The sequence below is a fragment of the Panthera leo genome, chromosome D3 (genome assembly GCF_018350215.1).
Source record: "Panthera leo isolate Ple1 chromosome D3, P.leo_Ple1_pat1.1, whole genome shotgun sequence".
NCBI lineage: Eukaryota > Metazoa > Chordata > Mammalia > Carnivora > Felidae > Panthera > Panthera leo.
In genome coordinates this window covers 19388009-19405509 of record NC_056690.1, presented here as the reverse complement: position 1 = coordinate 19405509, position 17501 = coordinate 19388009, and the positions used below count along the sequence as shown (strand labels likewise).

The following is a 17501-nucleotide window of genomic DNA, read 5'->3' as shown; positions in this document are numbered from 1 at the left end:
TGTAGCCAGGACCCAGCTGGCCATTGTGAGCCAAGCTGAATGCGACAATGACGTGTGGCCTTTGCACCTGGGAGTGTTGGGGCCCAGCCCAAGCTATACTTGCTTCTGGGCAGCCCTGCTGGCTCCAGCTCTCGCAGAGAGTATGGGAAAGTTCAGGGAGGCAGGTACTCCCCAAGACAACTCTGAGGCTGCAGGTCGCAGCGGAGCCAGGCGTGTGGGCCTGCCAAGTTCACGGGGCGTTGGAGATGCCTCTTGCTGGGGAGATGCTATGGGTCTTTGCCCACTCTTATATATGTACCTGATCCTCCAGACCCTTCCCTGGCCATCACAGTGAGAAGTGGAGAGTCACCCTCTCTGGGGGGCCTTCCCTGGAGCCAGGCTGGCTGGGTTGCCTCTAAGCACCTGGTCTCTCTCCCCTGGGTTTGTGAGTTCCCAAGGACAGAGACTGCTCAGCGTTGCTGCTTGCTCGCTCACTGTGCTGCCTGGGACAGGTGGTAAACCTATCTGAGGCTCCCATTTCTCACCTGTGAAATGGGCCTAAGGACCTGCCCACAGGGTGTTCTGGGGATCCCATCCAATAATCAGGCCATGTACTTGCTTGCACAGCATACTTGGAATGTGCACGGGGAAAGGAAAGGCTCACCACGTCAGCCTCTCGTCCTGTCTTTGTGTCCTTGGCATGGTACAGCATTGACCCACATGAGGTTCTGGGCACTGTTTTTCAGATGAATTACTGACTTACCTTGGTGTGTCATTCACGTCATTCAGCCACCCCTGGAGCTGTGTGACCCAGTGGGAATGTTCTGGTCTTTCAGATGAAGTACCCGGGTGCAGAGGCGTGTAGCTTGCTGGTGGGCTAGTGCCTCGCATCCCCCTTCTAGGTCTAGGTCCAGTGGGCCCTGGGAAGGTCATCTCAGACTCAGGCTGTCGGAATCCAGGCATCCTATGTGGGCTTCTGCCTGTCAGTGGGCACTGACCTTAGAAAGATTAGAGCATGGAGTCCCATCTGTAGGCACACTACTCAGCTTCCTATTGCCCTCGAATTAAGTCCAGGGGCACCTGGGTGCCTCCGTTGGTTAAGTGTCTGACTTCAGCTCAGGTCAGCTCAGGTCATGATCTCATAGTTTGTGGGTTCGAGCCCTGCATCGGGCTCCACACTGGTAGCATGGAGCCTCCTTGAGATTCTCGCTCTCTCCTCTCTGCTCCTCCCCTACTCGCACCTTCTCTCTCTCTCAAAATAAATAAATAAACTTTAAAAAACAAAAACGGAAAACTAAGTTCAGCCTCTACCATGATTGTCGGGGCTGCCCCCTTAAAGTGTTCTGGGCCCACCTCCTCTCCACTCACCAGGCTGCCCCACCCATGCCTGGAGCACCAAGCTCTTCTAGCCACAGGCCTGGGCTATGATGGTCCCTCTACAAGAATGTCCTTCACATGGCTGGCCTATTGTCCATTCTGGGTCTCCAGTTGCTGTCTCGGAGAGGCGTGGACCGCCCTGCCCACAGGGGTTTTTCCTGCCATCATTTTCTCTGCAGGCCATCAACGTAGCTATAGTGTTCCCCCTCCCCAGCCTCCAAGCCAATGGCTGGTACTCTATCCACTCACCCTCCTCAACAGGCCAAGCACTCAAGAAACTTTACTGAATAAAGAGGAAAGTGTAGTGTGTGTTTGCTGAGACAGAGGGAGCACTGGAGAGTGGGCCTGAAAGTAGGAGGCTGAGGGTGTGAGGGCCTGCCCCCCTGCTGGCCCACTGCCCTAACTCGAGCCCGCACCATCCCCCTGCCCCCCCTATAGCACCGGCAGCTGCTGAAGGACAGCTTCATGGTGGAGCTGGTGGAGGGGGCCCGCAAGCTGCGCCACGTCTTCCTGTTCACCGACCTGCTCCTCTGCACCAAGCTGAAGAAGCAGAGTGGAGGGTGAGTGACTACATGGCGCCCATCCTGCCGGGTGGGAAGGGTCTTGGGGTCGGGGGGACAGGGTGGGTTTCACAGATGGATGAAACCTGGCTTTTGTTTTTCTCTTGTGACATGAGCCCAAAGAGTTCTGTAACTATGTGGTCAGGATATACTCTTTAAGTTACATTGTTTCCAACTGGCCATGATGCCAGGCTCAGGGTTAAAGGTCATCATTAACAACCTGGAGACAGTCTAGTTCAGGATCAGTGACCAGCCTATTGCCTCCTATAGATAAAAGGGGGATCGGGGTGCCTGGGTGGCTCAGTTGGTTGAGTCCAACTTTGGCTCAGGTCATGATCTCAAGGTTTGTGAGTTCCAGCACTACGTCGGGCTCTGTGCTGACAGCTCAGAGCCTGGAGCCTGCTTCAGATTCTGTGTCTCCCTCTCTCTCTGCCTCTCCCCCACTTGTGCTCTGTCTCTAGCTCTCTCTCAAAAATAAGTAAACATTAAAAGAAAAAAAGGGGGACCTACCTGACAAGGTACTGTTGGGCAACTGTCATGTCATGACCCAGGAAGAGTAAGTGGCAGGACAGGGAGCTGCAGGGTCTAGTACAGGCTGGCAGAGTGGGGCCGGTATCACTGGACCATCACTGTATTTTGTCTCCCCATACCTGTGAGAGCTTCTAAATTGTTCTCAGCCTAGGCTGCAGGTGCTCCCCCACCACACACACACACACCTCTTCCTGGGACTCAGATGACCCAGGTTGCACCAGCTGGAATGGAGGAAAGAAGGTTATGTTGGGAAAGACCAGAGCTAGGCTCTTTCCCCCGTTCTGAGCAGATTTAAATCAGTCACCTCAGAAGAGAGCCTCAGTTTCCCCTTCTGTCAAGGCAGAGGATTACCCCTGGTAGGTCTGTAGCCCCTCAAACTCTACAGCTCTGTGGGTGTCTGCAGTCCTGTCCTGCCAGTGGATTCCCCGATATGCTCCCACGTCAGGGAGCCAGGGAGCCGCCACCATCAGCCCAGGATAAGGTGGACCTGGCCTAAGTCACATGTGCAGAGTGCCCATTCCCAGGGTCACCAGTGTCTGCCGATGGCCTTATGCCAGCTTGCTACATGGACCACAAGCTAGGTTTTAAGTTCAGGTAAACTGCGCAAGCCCCAAACTTGGGGTTTCCCGGCTCTTGAAAACAGAGACGTTAGCGAAGGAAAGCAGAGTGTTAATGTGTGGTTTCCTCACTCAGCAAAACCCAGCAGTATGACTGCAAATGGTACATCCCGCTCACGGATCTCAGCTTCCAGACAGTGGATGAGTCGGAGGCGGCTCCCAACATCCCCCTGGTGCTGGACGAGGAGTTGGATGCCATGAAGATCAAGATATCCCAGATCAAGAATGATATCCAGAGAGAGAAGGTGAGACCAGCTGGAAAGGAGCAAGGCTGGGCTCTGCAGCTTGAGTGGCAGCAGCCCCTTGCACACAAGTATCTGACCCACTCCTGAGCCTGGGGCCTGCTGGGACCCCTGTGAGCCCGCCGTCAAGCTTGGAGCCATCCTGCATAGGGGGTGGGAGGGGTGCTCAGCTGCCCTAATGGGGACAGCGTTCCAGGTGGGGGAACAGCCCCTCCAGCCCACCCTAGGCCGGCCCCCAGTTGTTTCTGGAGAGGTTTACAAGACTTGAGGAACAGTGAAGATGGGGCATTCAAGTGTAGGATTAGGCCCGGCCAGAGCAGGTACCATGCGGTGGCCACAGACAAAGTGGGTCCCCAGAAGGTTGGGCTTCAGCTCGGGGATGCCTGGCTGAGGTGGGCTCAGCAGGACAGGGGTCTCCTCAACCCTCACCCACCTGCTGGCCTACTACACCACAAACCGAACAGGTTGAGGGAGGCACCGGGGGCAGTGGGACTGGGCCAGGCAGGAACGGGTAACAAGGGGCCCCCAGAATGGAAATGTGATCATGTGGCCTCTCCCCACAGAGAGCAAACAAGGGCAGCAAGGCCATCGAGAGGCTGAAGAAGAAGCTTTCAGAGCAAGAGTCACTGCTCCTGCTTATGTCCCCCAGCATGGCCTTCAGGGTGCACAACCGCAATGGCAAGGTGAGTGCCCCTGGCTCCTGTCTATCTAGAATCTCACTGTGCTGTGGCCGAGACTCACCACCCAGCTGTGTGGCAGCTGTGGTCTCTGGCTCCTGTGTGGCCTCTACAACAGCAGCCCTCTTCTTCTGGAGAATGTTCCCATGCCAAGAGACACTTGTTCAGTATAGCACACCCAGGCCCATGTGTCCCTCTGACTGGTGCTTTAGGCCGGAGCCCCCCAGACTGACTGACAGCTGGCTCAACCCCCACAGCTGGGCGGTAACAGCGTCTCCAAGAAGTTCAAATAGGGCAGGGGGTTCACAGATCTGTGCAGACCGGGCTCTTCGTACGGGGATTCTGTCCAGGGACCTTGTGAACCTGCGAGGTACCTTCTCTCCTGAGTCTGGCTCCTGGGGCCATCTGGAGCCCGGGCCTCTCCCTCTGGGGCTGTGGGCATCACACATAGCTGTCAGCGTGCAGCTAGGAGAGGCAGCTGGTGGGCTCTGCAGGAGCCTTGTCTCTGGGTCGCAGCTCAGGGCTCGTGTGTTAGACACAGGTGGTCAGTCAAAGTGGCATCGGCTTCTGCAGATCCCACCTGCTAACCTTCTCTGTGGCCCCTAAGCTACAACATGTCATGCCCTGGCCCAGGCAGTCCAGGCAGGGGGGCTGGTGCCAGAGGCAGAGCTGCCCAGGGCACAGGAGCTATGGCCTGAAGCCCAGCTGGCAGGAAGGGTGGAGAGTGCCAGAAGCATGAGCCAAGCCGTGAGCACACTCAGCCACCAGGCTCCAGCCAGTCTCTGGCCCCAAGGTGTGCCTTGGAGGGGTGCACTGCAGGACTCTATGTGGGTGCCTGAGCTGCAGTGGAGGTAACCAGGGTGTATTCTCCTTCTCACCCCCTAGAGTTACACATTCCTCATCTCATCTGACTATGAGCGTGCTGAGTGGAGAGAGAACATCCGGGAGCAGCAGAAGAAGTGTAAGTGGCATCCGCATGTAGAGGCTGAGAACCTCAGGCCTGGATGCTCATCTCCTCCTGTGGTTTCAAGCCTTTTCTTTCTTCCTGAGGAGCTGGGCAGTGGCACTCTTATCCAAGTGAGAGGCTACAGGGAGCTCTGATTCAGAAAATAAATTGGTCAGGAGCTCCTGCCAGGGCCCTACCCCCTGTACCCCCTTTCCAAGGCCTTCCCCACATCCCCTGTGCATCACCCCCTCCCACTTTCTGACCTCCCCTATGAACCCTTCCTTCCCACCACCCCCCCACCCATGCCTTCCCCCAATGCCCTGCCTGCCTCCTGAACCTGCCTGCTCCCTGTGGCTCCCCCTGCACTCTTGCCTGTCCCCTCAGCAGGTGCTATTGCCAAAGGAGCCCTTGGCTGGACCAGCCTGAACAGCCACACTGTGCTGGCCCCTCTCTGCTATCTGAGGGGCCAGCACTTGACCACTCTTAGGATAGGGCGCTTGCTCCTGTCTGGGGCAGTCCATTCCCTGGGCGCTTCCCTCTCTTAGCTGTTCTTTCCTGCTTCTCCCAAGCTCAGAGCTGCCCCTGGTTCTGTCTGGCCGTCTTCAAGGGTGGGAAGACAGACTCTGCCACAGGTCCTGTTTCCTTCCTCTGCCCCCCAGCTGTATAGTTTGGGATTCCTCAGCTGTCTTGTTAAGAGGTTCCCATGTGCACTCTGTGTGCCCACTGTTCTGAGAGTGTCTGCAGAGAGAGCCAGGCTGAGCACTGTGTCCCAGGTGGGCTGGGAGCCCCACATGCCTCTGCCCTGTCCTGAGCTCCCTACCCTCCAAGCTTATCATCCGTGCCTGTGCTGAGCCAGTGCCCCCCACCCCCACCCCCCGCAGTGCCCCTGTGTCCTGGAGGACGAGGCACTCCTGGCAGCTCTGATGGCCGGTGCCTGCTGCCCTGCCCATCCATGCTCATGTCCCGGGTTTCCTTTTGTAACCAGGGGACCCCAACCATTTGCAGCATGTCAGCGTCTATTCTCTGCTCAGCACCGTAACAGAAATAAACCCCTTTTCCTCACCGGGTGGGGATGGGGAGCCCTCATTAGCAGAGTGCAGGGCAGGGTTGTACTGGGTGTCTGTGGGGGGATACCCCACGGGAAGGTTCTGCAGGTCACCACTCACAGTTGCCTGGCCAGCTCATGGGTTTGCAAGCATAATGCTAATCCCGTCCCCACCAGCCAAACCCAGCCTGGGCCAAAGCCACACCTTGCTTGGCCACTTACCAGCTCCTCTCGTGGGAGCAGATCGCCCCCTCCTGGCCATCACAGCTCCTCACCAGGGTGTGGTGCAGGTCCAGTGCAGGCACATTGGAGAAGGCGCTCTGGGTGTCCCTGGAGTCTGAGGAGCTATGCTGACTGGCTGGCTGATGCACCTGGGTTCCACTTTCTTCAGGTTTCAAAAGCTTCTCCCTAACATCCGTGGAGCTGCAGATGTTGACCAATTCGTGTGTCAAACTTCAGACCGTCCACAGCATTCCACTGACCATCAACAAAGAAGGTGCGCTGTCCTCACAAGGGCTGCTTTCCCTTTTTGCTGCCAGCACTGTCTGTGAGACCATGGGTTTTCATCCTGACAGAATGTGTGTGCTGCATAGGGTCTGTTGGCCCCTCCCAGGGGTAGATGGGATGGGTCAGGGGTGGTCTGTCCCCATGACTTTGTGCCTGGTCACATGACGCATCTCGGATCCTCTGTGCTTTGGGTTTGGTCCTGCTCCCCTGTCCTCCCAGCCAGGCACTTCCCACCCACACCTTTGGTCATGCTGTGTTTTGCATTCACTTGCACACACACTTATGTACACTCATTCCCACTCATAGGTATGTGCTTGTGCACATGAACACATGTCACATGCCACTCCTCACATGACAACATGCATGTCACATGACACACCCTACCCCTCCCCTCTCCTGTCCTGGGAACCTTACTGTGTTTCAACCCAGTCCCTGGTCTGCCTGTGTTGTAAACCCAACTCAGATCCTAAGACCCCTGAGACAGAGGCTACAATGGTTATGTTTCTGGCTCATGACATCACCTGGCCCCATGCTGAGCAAATGGCAAACCCTCCCATTGAGGGTTGATTTTGAAGCACAGCCTGTCATTTGCCTCCCTCAGGAGAACGATGCTCACCTCTTTGGTCTCTTGCGCAGATGATGAATCTCCGGGGCTCTATGGATTTCTCAATGTCATCGTCCACTCCGCCAGCGGCTTTAAGCAGAGTTCAAGTAAGTGGTTACTTTGAGGAAGAAGGTGACAGGGCACCAAGCTGGAGGCTGTGGACCCTGGAACCAGGGTCGTGGCTCAGAATATCATCAGGCGCCTTTGGCCCTTAACCGGGTGAGGTCCTGTGCTGGTTGATACCCAGAGTGGACTGTTGCCTTCTTTGGTCTGTGGACGGGATGTGTGAGCTGGTGAGTTGCCCCCTGCAGGCGGGTCTTGTAATTGCAGGCACTGGAGTTTTCTGTAGCCAGGAAATACAGCCTGAGTTCCAGGCAAGGAGGGCTGCAGGGAGCACTTTGACCCCAGCCAGTAGAGTAGATTTGGCTGCTGACAGCTAACTGGTTACCCTTTTCATCCTTCCCCTCCCAGGCGGGGAACGCCTCTCAGCTACGCAAGCTGTCAGATCAGTGAGGGCTGGTTTCATTTCAGTCCAGGGTGGCACATACTGTGTCTCTCAGCATGGCACTCCAAACAAGTCCTCATCGTCCCTCTTAGGAGGACAGAGGACAGGCACTGTGCTATTGACCTGTCCCACTGATGCTGCAAAACTAAACAAGAAATCCCTGACAAGCCACAGCATAGAAGACAATATTTACAAACCATATATACATGATATGGGACTTGTATTCAGAGCATATTAGAGAACTCTTAGACCTCAGTGCTAAGGAGACAAGCCAGTTTTTTAAAATGAGCAAAAGATAGGGGTGCCTGAGTGGCTCAGTCGATTAAGCATCCGACATCAGCTCAGGTCATGATCTCACGGTTCGTGAGTTCGAGCCCCGGCGGGCTCTGGGCTGACAGCTCAGAGCCTAGAGCCCGCTTCAGATTCTGTGTCTGTCTCTGTCTGCCCCTCCACTGCTTGCACTCTGTCTGTCGCATTGTCTCAAAAATAAATAAACATTAAAAAAAAATAAAAATAAAATAAAATGAGCAAAAGATTTGAATAGACACTTCACCAAAGAAATACAAGTAGCTAATAAGCACATGGGAAGATGCTCACGGTCATAGGGAAATGTAAACTAAAACCACAGTGAGGGGGCACCTGGGTGGCTCAGTCGGTTCAGCATCCAGCTTCGGCTCAGGTCATGATCTCACAGTTTGTGAGTTCCAGCCCCACATCAGTCTCACTGCTGTCAGCACAGAGCCCACTTCAGATCCTCTGTCTCCACCCCTATCCCACTTGCACCTTCTAAAAAATCAACATTAAAAAAAAATAAATAAAACCACATTGAGGTTCCACTTCATGCCCACCAGGATGGTGATGACCAGAAAGGTACACAGTGACGACTGTTGGTGGGGATATGGAGAAATGGGAACCCTCAGACACTCCGCTGGTGAGGATGTGAAATGGTTTGGCCACCCTGGAAGACAGTTTCACACTTTCTTAAAAAGTTAAACACACCCGTACCACGTGACCCAGCAGCCCTGCTTTTAAGTATTTATTCCAGAGATATAAGAACATGTCTGTATAAAGACTTGGATGTGCCTGATAAACATAACACGTTCATCCATGCGACAGAGCGCCATTCTGCAATAAAAAGGAATGGAGTACTGATACAGGCAACGATAGGGATGAACCTCAAAAGAATTATTCCCAAAAAAAGACACCAGGTGCAAAAGATTACATGTTGTATCATTCCACATGTGTAAAATTTCTAAGGCAAAATTTGGAGACAAAGCCTAGCAGGGGTTTCCTGGGACTGGGGATGGGAGATTTGCCTGAAGTTGATTCCAAAGGGCCTTTGGGGGGGGGGGGGGGCGGGGGCAGCAGTGTTCTGCAACAGTGGCAATGCTGATTTACTAAAAATCCTCAAACTTACAGCAAATGGATTGTACAGTGTGCAGATTTTACCTCCATTAGGTTGTCACATAGGTGTAATTGTTCCCCTGGGAGCACCTGCTCCACACCCCTCTCACACAAATGCTGGTGTTTTCAAGGGTTCCATCTAGGCCTTCCTCCCTCACTGCATACACTCCCTCTTCCTAGGCCCAGGGGCCCTTCCATCAACAGCGCAGTTGATGTCTGGAACTGCCTCTCCGTCCCCACTCTTGTCTCCTGGCCTCCCTCTATTACTTTCTGTCTGAGTCCCCAGTGTCCCACACTCTACGCTCCACATCCCGAAACTGAATCTATCACTTGGGCTCCCAAACTTGTTTCTCTTATTTTATGCCCTGCCCCAGTGAGAGGTGCTACCCTCTCTGCCCTGTGGCTAGGACAGAAACCACCATCTGGTTCCCTGGCCATATCAGTAAGATGACATTCTCTGTCCGTGGAGTTTCCTCATTACCTCTGGCCACCTGCCCCACCCTTCATCCAGGCCCTGGGAGTGGCCTCCTCCCTGGTCCCTACCTCCGCTCTCCCTGCACCCCACAATTCTCCCAGCAGTGAGCTGTTTTTGGTGCCCCATCCTGGCCTGCAGCACCCTTTGCCCCAGTTGACCTAGTAAACTTACAGCAGGGTCTGCGCAGGTGGTCGGCACTTCCCCTAGCCCCACCCTTCTCTGTGCATCATCCTCCTGATGGTGATGGTACGTTCATCTCTGCCCAGGTCACCACCCATAGGGTTCTGCTCACATAGAGGCTTTAGCCAGGATTTGTCAAATGACCAGGTGAGCACACGTTCTGACAGGTGCTGGTTCAGCTGTACCACGGGGCGGAATCTGCACGTGAGGTGCTGGGGCCCATGCTGGCCACTGGTGTTTTGCTTTATTTTTTCCAAATTTTTATTAAAATTCTAGTTAGTTAATGTGCAGTGCAATATTGGTTATTGATTTCAGTGTTGTGTTATTTTGAAAAGAAACTTAAGACTTTTTTTTTTTTCTGATTTTGAAAATGTCAAGGAGCAAGAACTCCTGTCCCCTTCAAGGCCAACTAACAGGAAAAAATTAAACTTAATAGCACACACGCTGGGAATCCACACAGACATGGAAGTCACAAAGACAGGCAAAATGAGGCATATATGTCATCCTGAACCTAGGAGAAGGGGGCAGAGGTCTGGGGCTTCAGAGGAAAGGAATGCACTTCACAGGACAACAGGAAGAGCAGATATTTAGCAACTAGATGTTTGCCCTGCCTCACCAGTAGGTCACTCAGATTAGATTTATCTCTGCTAATAACCCTTATTCTGGGAAAGACCCCCCAATTTAGATTCTTCTGTGCAGTTACAGGAAGGGCAAAATTTCTCTTGAGCCCAGATGGTCTTGATTGCTCTCAGCTCAGAATGATCTTGTCCCAGTGGCCCGCCCATCTTGGGGCAGCCTGCCCTTGGGCCCCTACAAAAATAGCCCCTGCTTCTGATAGAAAATTCGGGTAATATGGAAAAGTACGGTCACCTTCCCTTTGTTGCCCTCCCACAGATCTGTACTGTACCCTGGAGGTTGATTCCTTCGGTTATTTTGTGAATAAAGCCAAGACTCGCGTTTACAGAGACACAGCTGAGCCCAACTGGAATGAGGTGAGGCACTACTTCCAGGCAAGTCTTGTATGTTGGCCCTGGCTGGCAGGCCAGGATCTTTTCCATGGGGAGAGTCTGAACACCGCCCCCACCCCACCCGCCCTGGGCTCCCTAATGTCTTTCCTCGCAGGCAGCCGCCTCCGCCTCCGCTGCCCACATTCCACCAGCATTCCAGGAATCTCCTGGGAGGAGGGGGGGCGACCAGTCCAAGAGATTTTATCTCTGTGTTCCTGAGAATCCAACCCCCTTCACTCCCCATCACAAAGAAACAGCCTATTTTTCTGGAGAAGGTTTTGGAAAAGAAACTTAAAAGGGTTTTTTGTGCTGCCTTTGTTATTGCTTAGTTTACTTGGTAGATTTCCATACTGTTTTTCCTCGGAAGTTGGAATGAGCCCTGTAGCCCTCTTGGTTTCTGGAAGCCTGGGGCTCTGCCGGGGGAGGGCTGGGGTAGGGACCCTACTTGCCTGTGCCGAGTGTTGGATTTGTATAGTTTGCTGCTCTGTTCTCCTTCACCTTGGAGAGCTGTTGTGTAACTTGCTCACCATCTCACCTTGAGCCTTTGGGAGTGTGGGAATGATTATAGAGTAGCCAATATTGATGAAGTCCCCAGATCTGTGAGAGTGCCATTTCCCAGTTTCTGGAGTAGCTGTGGCCTAGGAAAGCCTCATGCTTGAGGCTGTGGGTGGAAAGCAAACCACCTGCTCCCTTGGAGAAGAAGAAGCTAAGACCAAGTGGCTGTCTGGTCCACTTTGGGTCATGTGGCTGGTAGAGCCATGGGGCCAGCACCCAGCTCTCCTTTCTTGGCATCCATGACTCTCATCATCAGATTTGCTGCCTTAGTAGGACTGGGGCACAGGGAGCCCATAGGATTGCCCAATCATTATAGCTCTGGGCATCTGTGCAGAAAGGGTGATGGCTGCCGTGACAAGGGAGCATCACAGCCAGACGGATCCATCAAAGGCTTTGCAGAGAGTAAATGAGCATGACCTGACAGGGGCAATGAGGGAGGGGTTCTGGAGGCACCAGCAGTAGAGGGCTCAAGGAACCCAGGCATGGAGGATTCCAGACCAGCATCACCTGGTGGCCACCCTGGGTGTGCATATGGATCATCAGGGCTGTTACACATTCCTGGCACACACACACCCTCCCCACCCCCATGCAGGCTCAGAAATATCTCCTTTCTTTTCCCCCACCCTCTTCCATTTCCCCACCGTGAACCTGTGCCTGCAAAAACACTGGTGTGAAATGTAGAATTTACTGAAGACATCATGTGGTGATGGAGGAGAAAGTCAACACCACACATCCCACAGCAGACAACTCGAAAACCTATAAGAACGGTTCTTTCCTCTCCTATATCACCTCCATGGGTCGATTTCCTTCCCCGCTTTCAAATAAACTTAATTTATAGAGCAGCTTTAGGTCCACAGCTTTAGGTCCAGAGCAGAAAGGACAGAGATTTCCCATATGCCCACTGTCCCCAAACATGCACAGCCTCCCCAACTAATCAATGAACCTACACTGACATCATTATCACCCAAAGTCCATAGAATATCTGCATTTATAACCAGCACCCATGAGCTTCTGATGCAGGGGGAATGGGGACTGCCTTTTGACATACTAGCTTAGGGAGTTTGGATTCAGTGTGAGAGGCATTCTGAGCTTCCAGAAGCATCCAGATTGAGCCACAATGGGATGCTCACAGGGAAGTAGCTTCTGAGGGTCTTTGTCACAGGACTAAAGTAAGCAGGGTCTCAAGTCATGGGTCCTTTTGGGGCAGCAAGGAAGTCATTGGACCTGTTAACAAGGGACTTTCCTTTCTTGGGGCTACAGGAGTTTGAGATCGAGCTGGAAGGCTCCCAGACCTTGAGGATTCTCTGCTATGAAAAGTGTTACAACAAAACAAAGATCACCAAGGAGGACGGCGAGAGCACAGACAGGATCATGGGGAAGGGCCAAGTCCAGGTGAGGCTGCCGCCCTCCTCTGCCCCCTGCAGAGTCCCTCTGCCACCACCGTGTGCCCCCCCCCACCTCCGACACAGCTTCGTACACCTGCCCCTGAACCCGCCCACACCCTCCTCCAAATGCTCCAGTTTCTTTCCCCATTTGACCTTCTGGGACACTGAGGTTGCCTGGCTCCACAAGTTGGGAGTGGTTGGGGGAATTCCTGCCCCTCTCTCTGTTTGAGTGCCTGTTATGCCCCATCTTGCCCCCACAGGAAGTTCAGTTTGACTTGTTTTGCAGCGGGGGCCTCAGTTCCTCCATACCCTTAGTTAGCAAAGTCCAAAGGCAAAACGGTGAGGCGGTGCTGTGGGCTGCAGTTAGCAGTTCAGAGACCATCTCAAATTGGAAAAAGCACAAAAATCCTGGAGTCTACCCACCTGACATCTTCTCTATGGCTTCTAGACCCGGCTTCCAGGGGGTGCAACTGCATCCCTAAGCAGGGCAGACACAGCACACACACCCCCCCCCCCCACCAGAGTTGGCGTAGAAGCCCCCTGATGGGCTAAGAGTAAGTGTCCATACAGGACGAGCAAGGGAACCCCAGGTCCTCAGTGAAAACCATGCAGGCCCTCGGTCCTTCAGAAGCTTGCCTAGCCACTGGAAGCCCACCATCAGCCCTTGTGCTTCTTGGCAGACAGGAGCTGCGCCGCCTGCCTTGTGTTTCTCACGGCCTCACCTGTGCAGTTCTGTGCCCCATCAGGGGAAACCCTGATATACACATTCCTTACAGGGCATCTTACCAGACCCAGCTGAGCAGTTTCCTCCCTGCCCTGCCCTGGAGGTGGGCACTGACTGTTCCACTCCTTTCAGACCCTCAGATCCTTCGACAAAGCCTCCAGCAGGAGTGGGCTGGCTGCGCGTTCCAGGTGTCTGTGGGAGAAAGGGGCTCTCCATGAAGCCCCACCTCCCTTCCCTGAGGGCAAGAAGTAAAATTCTTTTTGTGCTGAAATACTAAGCGGTAGGAATGAAGGAGAAGGATGAGTCTCCCCTGAGTAATTGGGGAGGGCCCACATGCATTCATTCAGACCAGCAAGTCCTCCCTGAGCAGTGGCTCTGATTCCCTCTGTTTCACCAGGTCCTCAGGACAGTTTTCACGCTGCCTGTTTCCCCACCCTGGAAGCTTATTAGGGAACTCAGTGGCTCAGGGTCTCCAGGGACCCACTCCCACCCCATACCTTGAGACCAGATCTAAAAGTAAAAATGCTCCTCTGACCACCTTATACCTGGCCCCCCCCCCCCCCCCCCCCCCCACCACCTACCTGCCAGCAGACATCACCCAGCCAGGGGGCAGACACTACCCCCACACAAAGACACAGAGAAAGGAAACTAATGAAGCACCTCCCCACCCCCGCGCCACATCCCATACCTTCCTAGGAGAGCAGGTCCAAGGCTTCAGCTGACCCTACAGACAGGACCTGGGGCTGGACTCTCCTAAGGTGGGCAGTAAGACCAGCCTGGGGCAATACTCCAGTGAGTCCACTGAAGTGTGGGGTGCATGTTGGGGGGATCAGTGGGGCAGCCTTGCCCAGCATAGGGAAAGCAGGATTCTTGGCCCCTCTCAGAAGATGTAACTGGGGCAGAGGGGGTCCCAAACAGACCAGGTTTGCCACTCACTGCTGATAAAATCCAAAGGCACAGAGAGGAGTGGTGGTGAAATAGGGAATTTATTTCAGAGAGGCCAACACTGGGAAGACAGGACTAGAATCCCAAAGACTGTCTCCAACATGCCAAAAATGCTTCCAGGTTCATATGAGATAAGTGTGGGACAAAGGTCGGTGGGCGTATGCAGGTGGGCAGTGATGGTCAGGTGAAGCATTGTCTTGGGGTCAGTCATGTCGTGTCTTGCTGACATCAGGATAGTCCTTATTACTTGAGGGGTAGCTTCAGTTCTCAGGGGATGCTTTGCTTGCTAATTCTTTTGCCGTAGTTAAGAGATGAGCTGGAAAGAACTTCATCAGTGAGGAAGTACGGACTGAGATCGTAATGGAGGTAGTTGAAATCCTCTTTCAATGGGCAGAGTCTGTGTAGGCCAGCTCCTAGTCCAGGGGCACTCAGTGGATGTCTTGGACCTGAGTCCTACCTGTGACTTAGATGCTAAGGGAGAAGGAGATGGTTCCTCCTTGCTTCCCATGAGCCTGGCACACCATTGAGCCAGTTGTAGGGTCTTGGTGGCAAAAGGCTTCTGGGTGGAAGAAGCAGAAATGAAAGCCAGTGCTCTTCAGTTGTTCCACTCTTAGGGTCCTATCCAAGGATCTTTGACGAGCCAGGTACCTTCCCCAACCAGGGTCACCCCCATGAGCTCAGCATGCGTCGCATCTTGACCGATACGTACACCCACTGCAAAGTTGGGGTGATGCTTGGGAATGGCTCGCATGCCCAATGCAGACATTCACCACTCTGCAGCCCCCCAGTGTCCTTGAGACATTGACCCCCCAGTGTCCTTGAGATCCAACTCTGTATTTCCACATAGATTGCGTTCACCTTCTTGGCTTTACGGAGAATCCCATGGATTGAATCAACCACATCGTTGAGCCATTCTGCTCTTAATGGACACTAAGTTTTCCAGATTTCGCTATTCTGTGAGCATGCCGGTGCTGGACATCTTTGAAAACTGACATGTTTTGGCATTACTGGGCAACAGTCACAGCTTGGGCTCTGCTCTGCTGCTTCACAACTAATGTGTTCCTCTTTCTACCCCTCCCTTCTCCCTTTCCATGCTTGCATCTGTTCCAGCCTGGGCATCCCTTCTCCACACCCAGCCCTGACCCCCATCTTGCAGAGCCCAATGGCAATCTGAGGATGCAGACAGGCTGGGTGTCTGGCCCCTTTTTTCAGCCCATTACACAAGGCTAAAGGAGGCTCAGATTCCACCAACCTTTGACTCAAATCATCCAAATTCTCCAATAGGTGACTCCTTCCAATAATCCAGGAGGCAGTGAGATTTGAACCAGAGCCTCTGAGCACTGGTGGGTAACTGGGGGGTCTCAGTGGAAGAGAGAAAAGAACAGATACTTGTCCTCTTCTTTTATTGTATTGAGACCTCTTTGGAAACCCTTTGCCACATTACTGCCGGATATAAACAAAATATTCCTCCGTGCACATAACCTGTGCTCTCAAACACTCTCGGACACACGGACGTGTCAGATGAGCACCCTGTCCTGTCCCAGGGAAGAAGACAGCAAGTGGTGTTATGGGGGCTGGCTTGGGGCATCTCTCCAAACTCTGGCTGTTCTCTGCCCCTTTCCGCCATCTAGCCCGTCTGCGTTTCCCCTCACAGGTGCTTTGAGAGGTGCTCCTCAGCAAATAATCTCCCTTGCTTTTCCTTCAGTAGGACAAGATGGGACAGGAGTAGAGGACATGGACTGTATTTAAAAAGAAAAAAAATTACAACCTCATTAGAACAGAAAGGTGAACAATATTCAGCGGGATACAGGTATAGGGACCACTGCAGGGGGGTTTTGCAGCAGGGGAGAGAGATGGACCCCCAACTCTGACTATAACAAGGGAAGGGGGAATTTATAGACAAGGAGCAGGGTGTGGGGTGGTGGGGGGAGGCGGTCATCGATTGGAAGTTACTAAAAGGAAACATCAGGGGTAAGGGAGATTCTGGCTAAACCTACCTAATGGGCAGGCCAGGGCAATCAGATGTTACTGGGGGCTGGGGCGGGGGGAAGAAATGAGGAATCTGGTTAGACGTTGAGGGTAATCCACTATTAAGGATATCGAGGCAGGGTTTTTGCTAAAATTGGGCTCTTAGGGAAATTCCCAAGAATGAGGTCTATTGGAAAACAACTCAGAGGAGCCCGACTGGTTTGGTCAAGGGGAGACTCTGTCCACTTCCTCAGCCCCAGTGTGCCTCCTGTGACCTGGGGCAATTCATCACTGCCTGTATAAACTTGTTTCCTCAATGTAAACTTTACTCGGGGGCCACGAAGCCGGATGTGGAGGCCTTCAGTGTCAGCTGCCACTGTTATTATTACTCATTGTCGTCACTGTTAGTGGAGAAGGCGGGCTCTGGCTCCACTCCTTCGTCTGTGTCTGCTTCGGTGGAAGAGATGAGTGAATGGAAAGCCTGGCCGCTGAGCAATCATTAGCCAGGAAGGAATCCCAGCATAACCAAGGTCCGTTTGTGACTCACAAAGAGTAGGCAGTGGCCAGCCTGGCCCCTGAGGACCCCCATTCCCGTGGGGAGGGGGGGGCTTGTTTACAAACCCAGGATCCCCAATACGAGTAGGAAGGAAGTCAGAGGAAGAGCGGTGATGACGCCCTGTGACCCTAGCCAGGCCTCTTTCTGCCTCCCCCAACCCCCACAGACATTGTTTTCTGTGTGGGGCACCCTTAGGGGAGGGTATTCGTGACTCTAGGGGGGGACAGCCTTCCTGAGTGGGGGCTTTTCCCAATAATACCAGGCACCTTCTGAGTATGCCATGTGGGACAGACACGTAGCCCTGTCCATCCTGTTGCTGGGGTAGGGGAGGTAGGAATAGCATGGCCTTCTCCTGCAGGTGCCTTCCACCCCCACCTGCCACATGCTCTTTGACTCGTAAGTTTAGTGGAAAGCCCTTCCTGTGAGGTGGAGAAGGTGCAGCACCCTGGGAGTATCTGAGGGGGCCCAGGAGAAGCCCACAGCTGGCCAGAAGGGCAGAGGCCAGGCAGGTCCCTCCAAGGGGCCAGGGGCAGAAATCAAGTTTCCAGCAAAGCTGCTCACATGCCTGTCTGGGCACATGGTGTCAGAGTCATCTGGGGAGCTAGGGCCTGATTTCCCAGAGCTGGGGTCCTAGATCGGTCTGGTTTTACTGCCTTACATGATGGTGGTGAGCTGAGGGTTCAGGAACCACTGGCCTGAGTCTGAGGTTCCA

The 17501-nt window shown here is 53.6% G+C and overlaps 1 protein-coding gene across 1 annotated transcript in view; it reads left to right on the top strand.

The window, feature by feature from the left end:
• The window catches only part of BCR (BCR activator of RhoGEF and GTPase), a 128282-nt gene that overhangs the window by 95634 nt on the left and 15147 nt on the right, over window positions 1-17501 (top strand). Inside the window, exons 9-16 of the mRNA XM_042910425.1 lie at window positions 1795-1916; window positions 3141-3309; window positions 3870-3989; window positions 4869-4944; window positions 6366-6470; window positions 7118-7192; window positions 10544-10641; window positions 12472-12603. Of these exons, the coding sequence (XP_042766359.1) occupies window positions 1795-1916; window positions 3141-3309; window positions 3870-3989; window positions 4869-4944; window positions 6366-6470; window positions 7118-7192; window positions 10544-10641; window positions 12472-12603 (897 nt within the window). The remainder of the gene's footprint in view (window positions 1-1794; window positions 1917-3140; window positions 3310-3869; window positions 3990-4868; window positions 4945-6365; window positions 6471-7117; window positions 7193-10543; window positions 10642-12471; window positions 12604-17501) is intronic.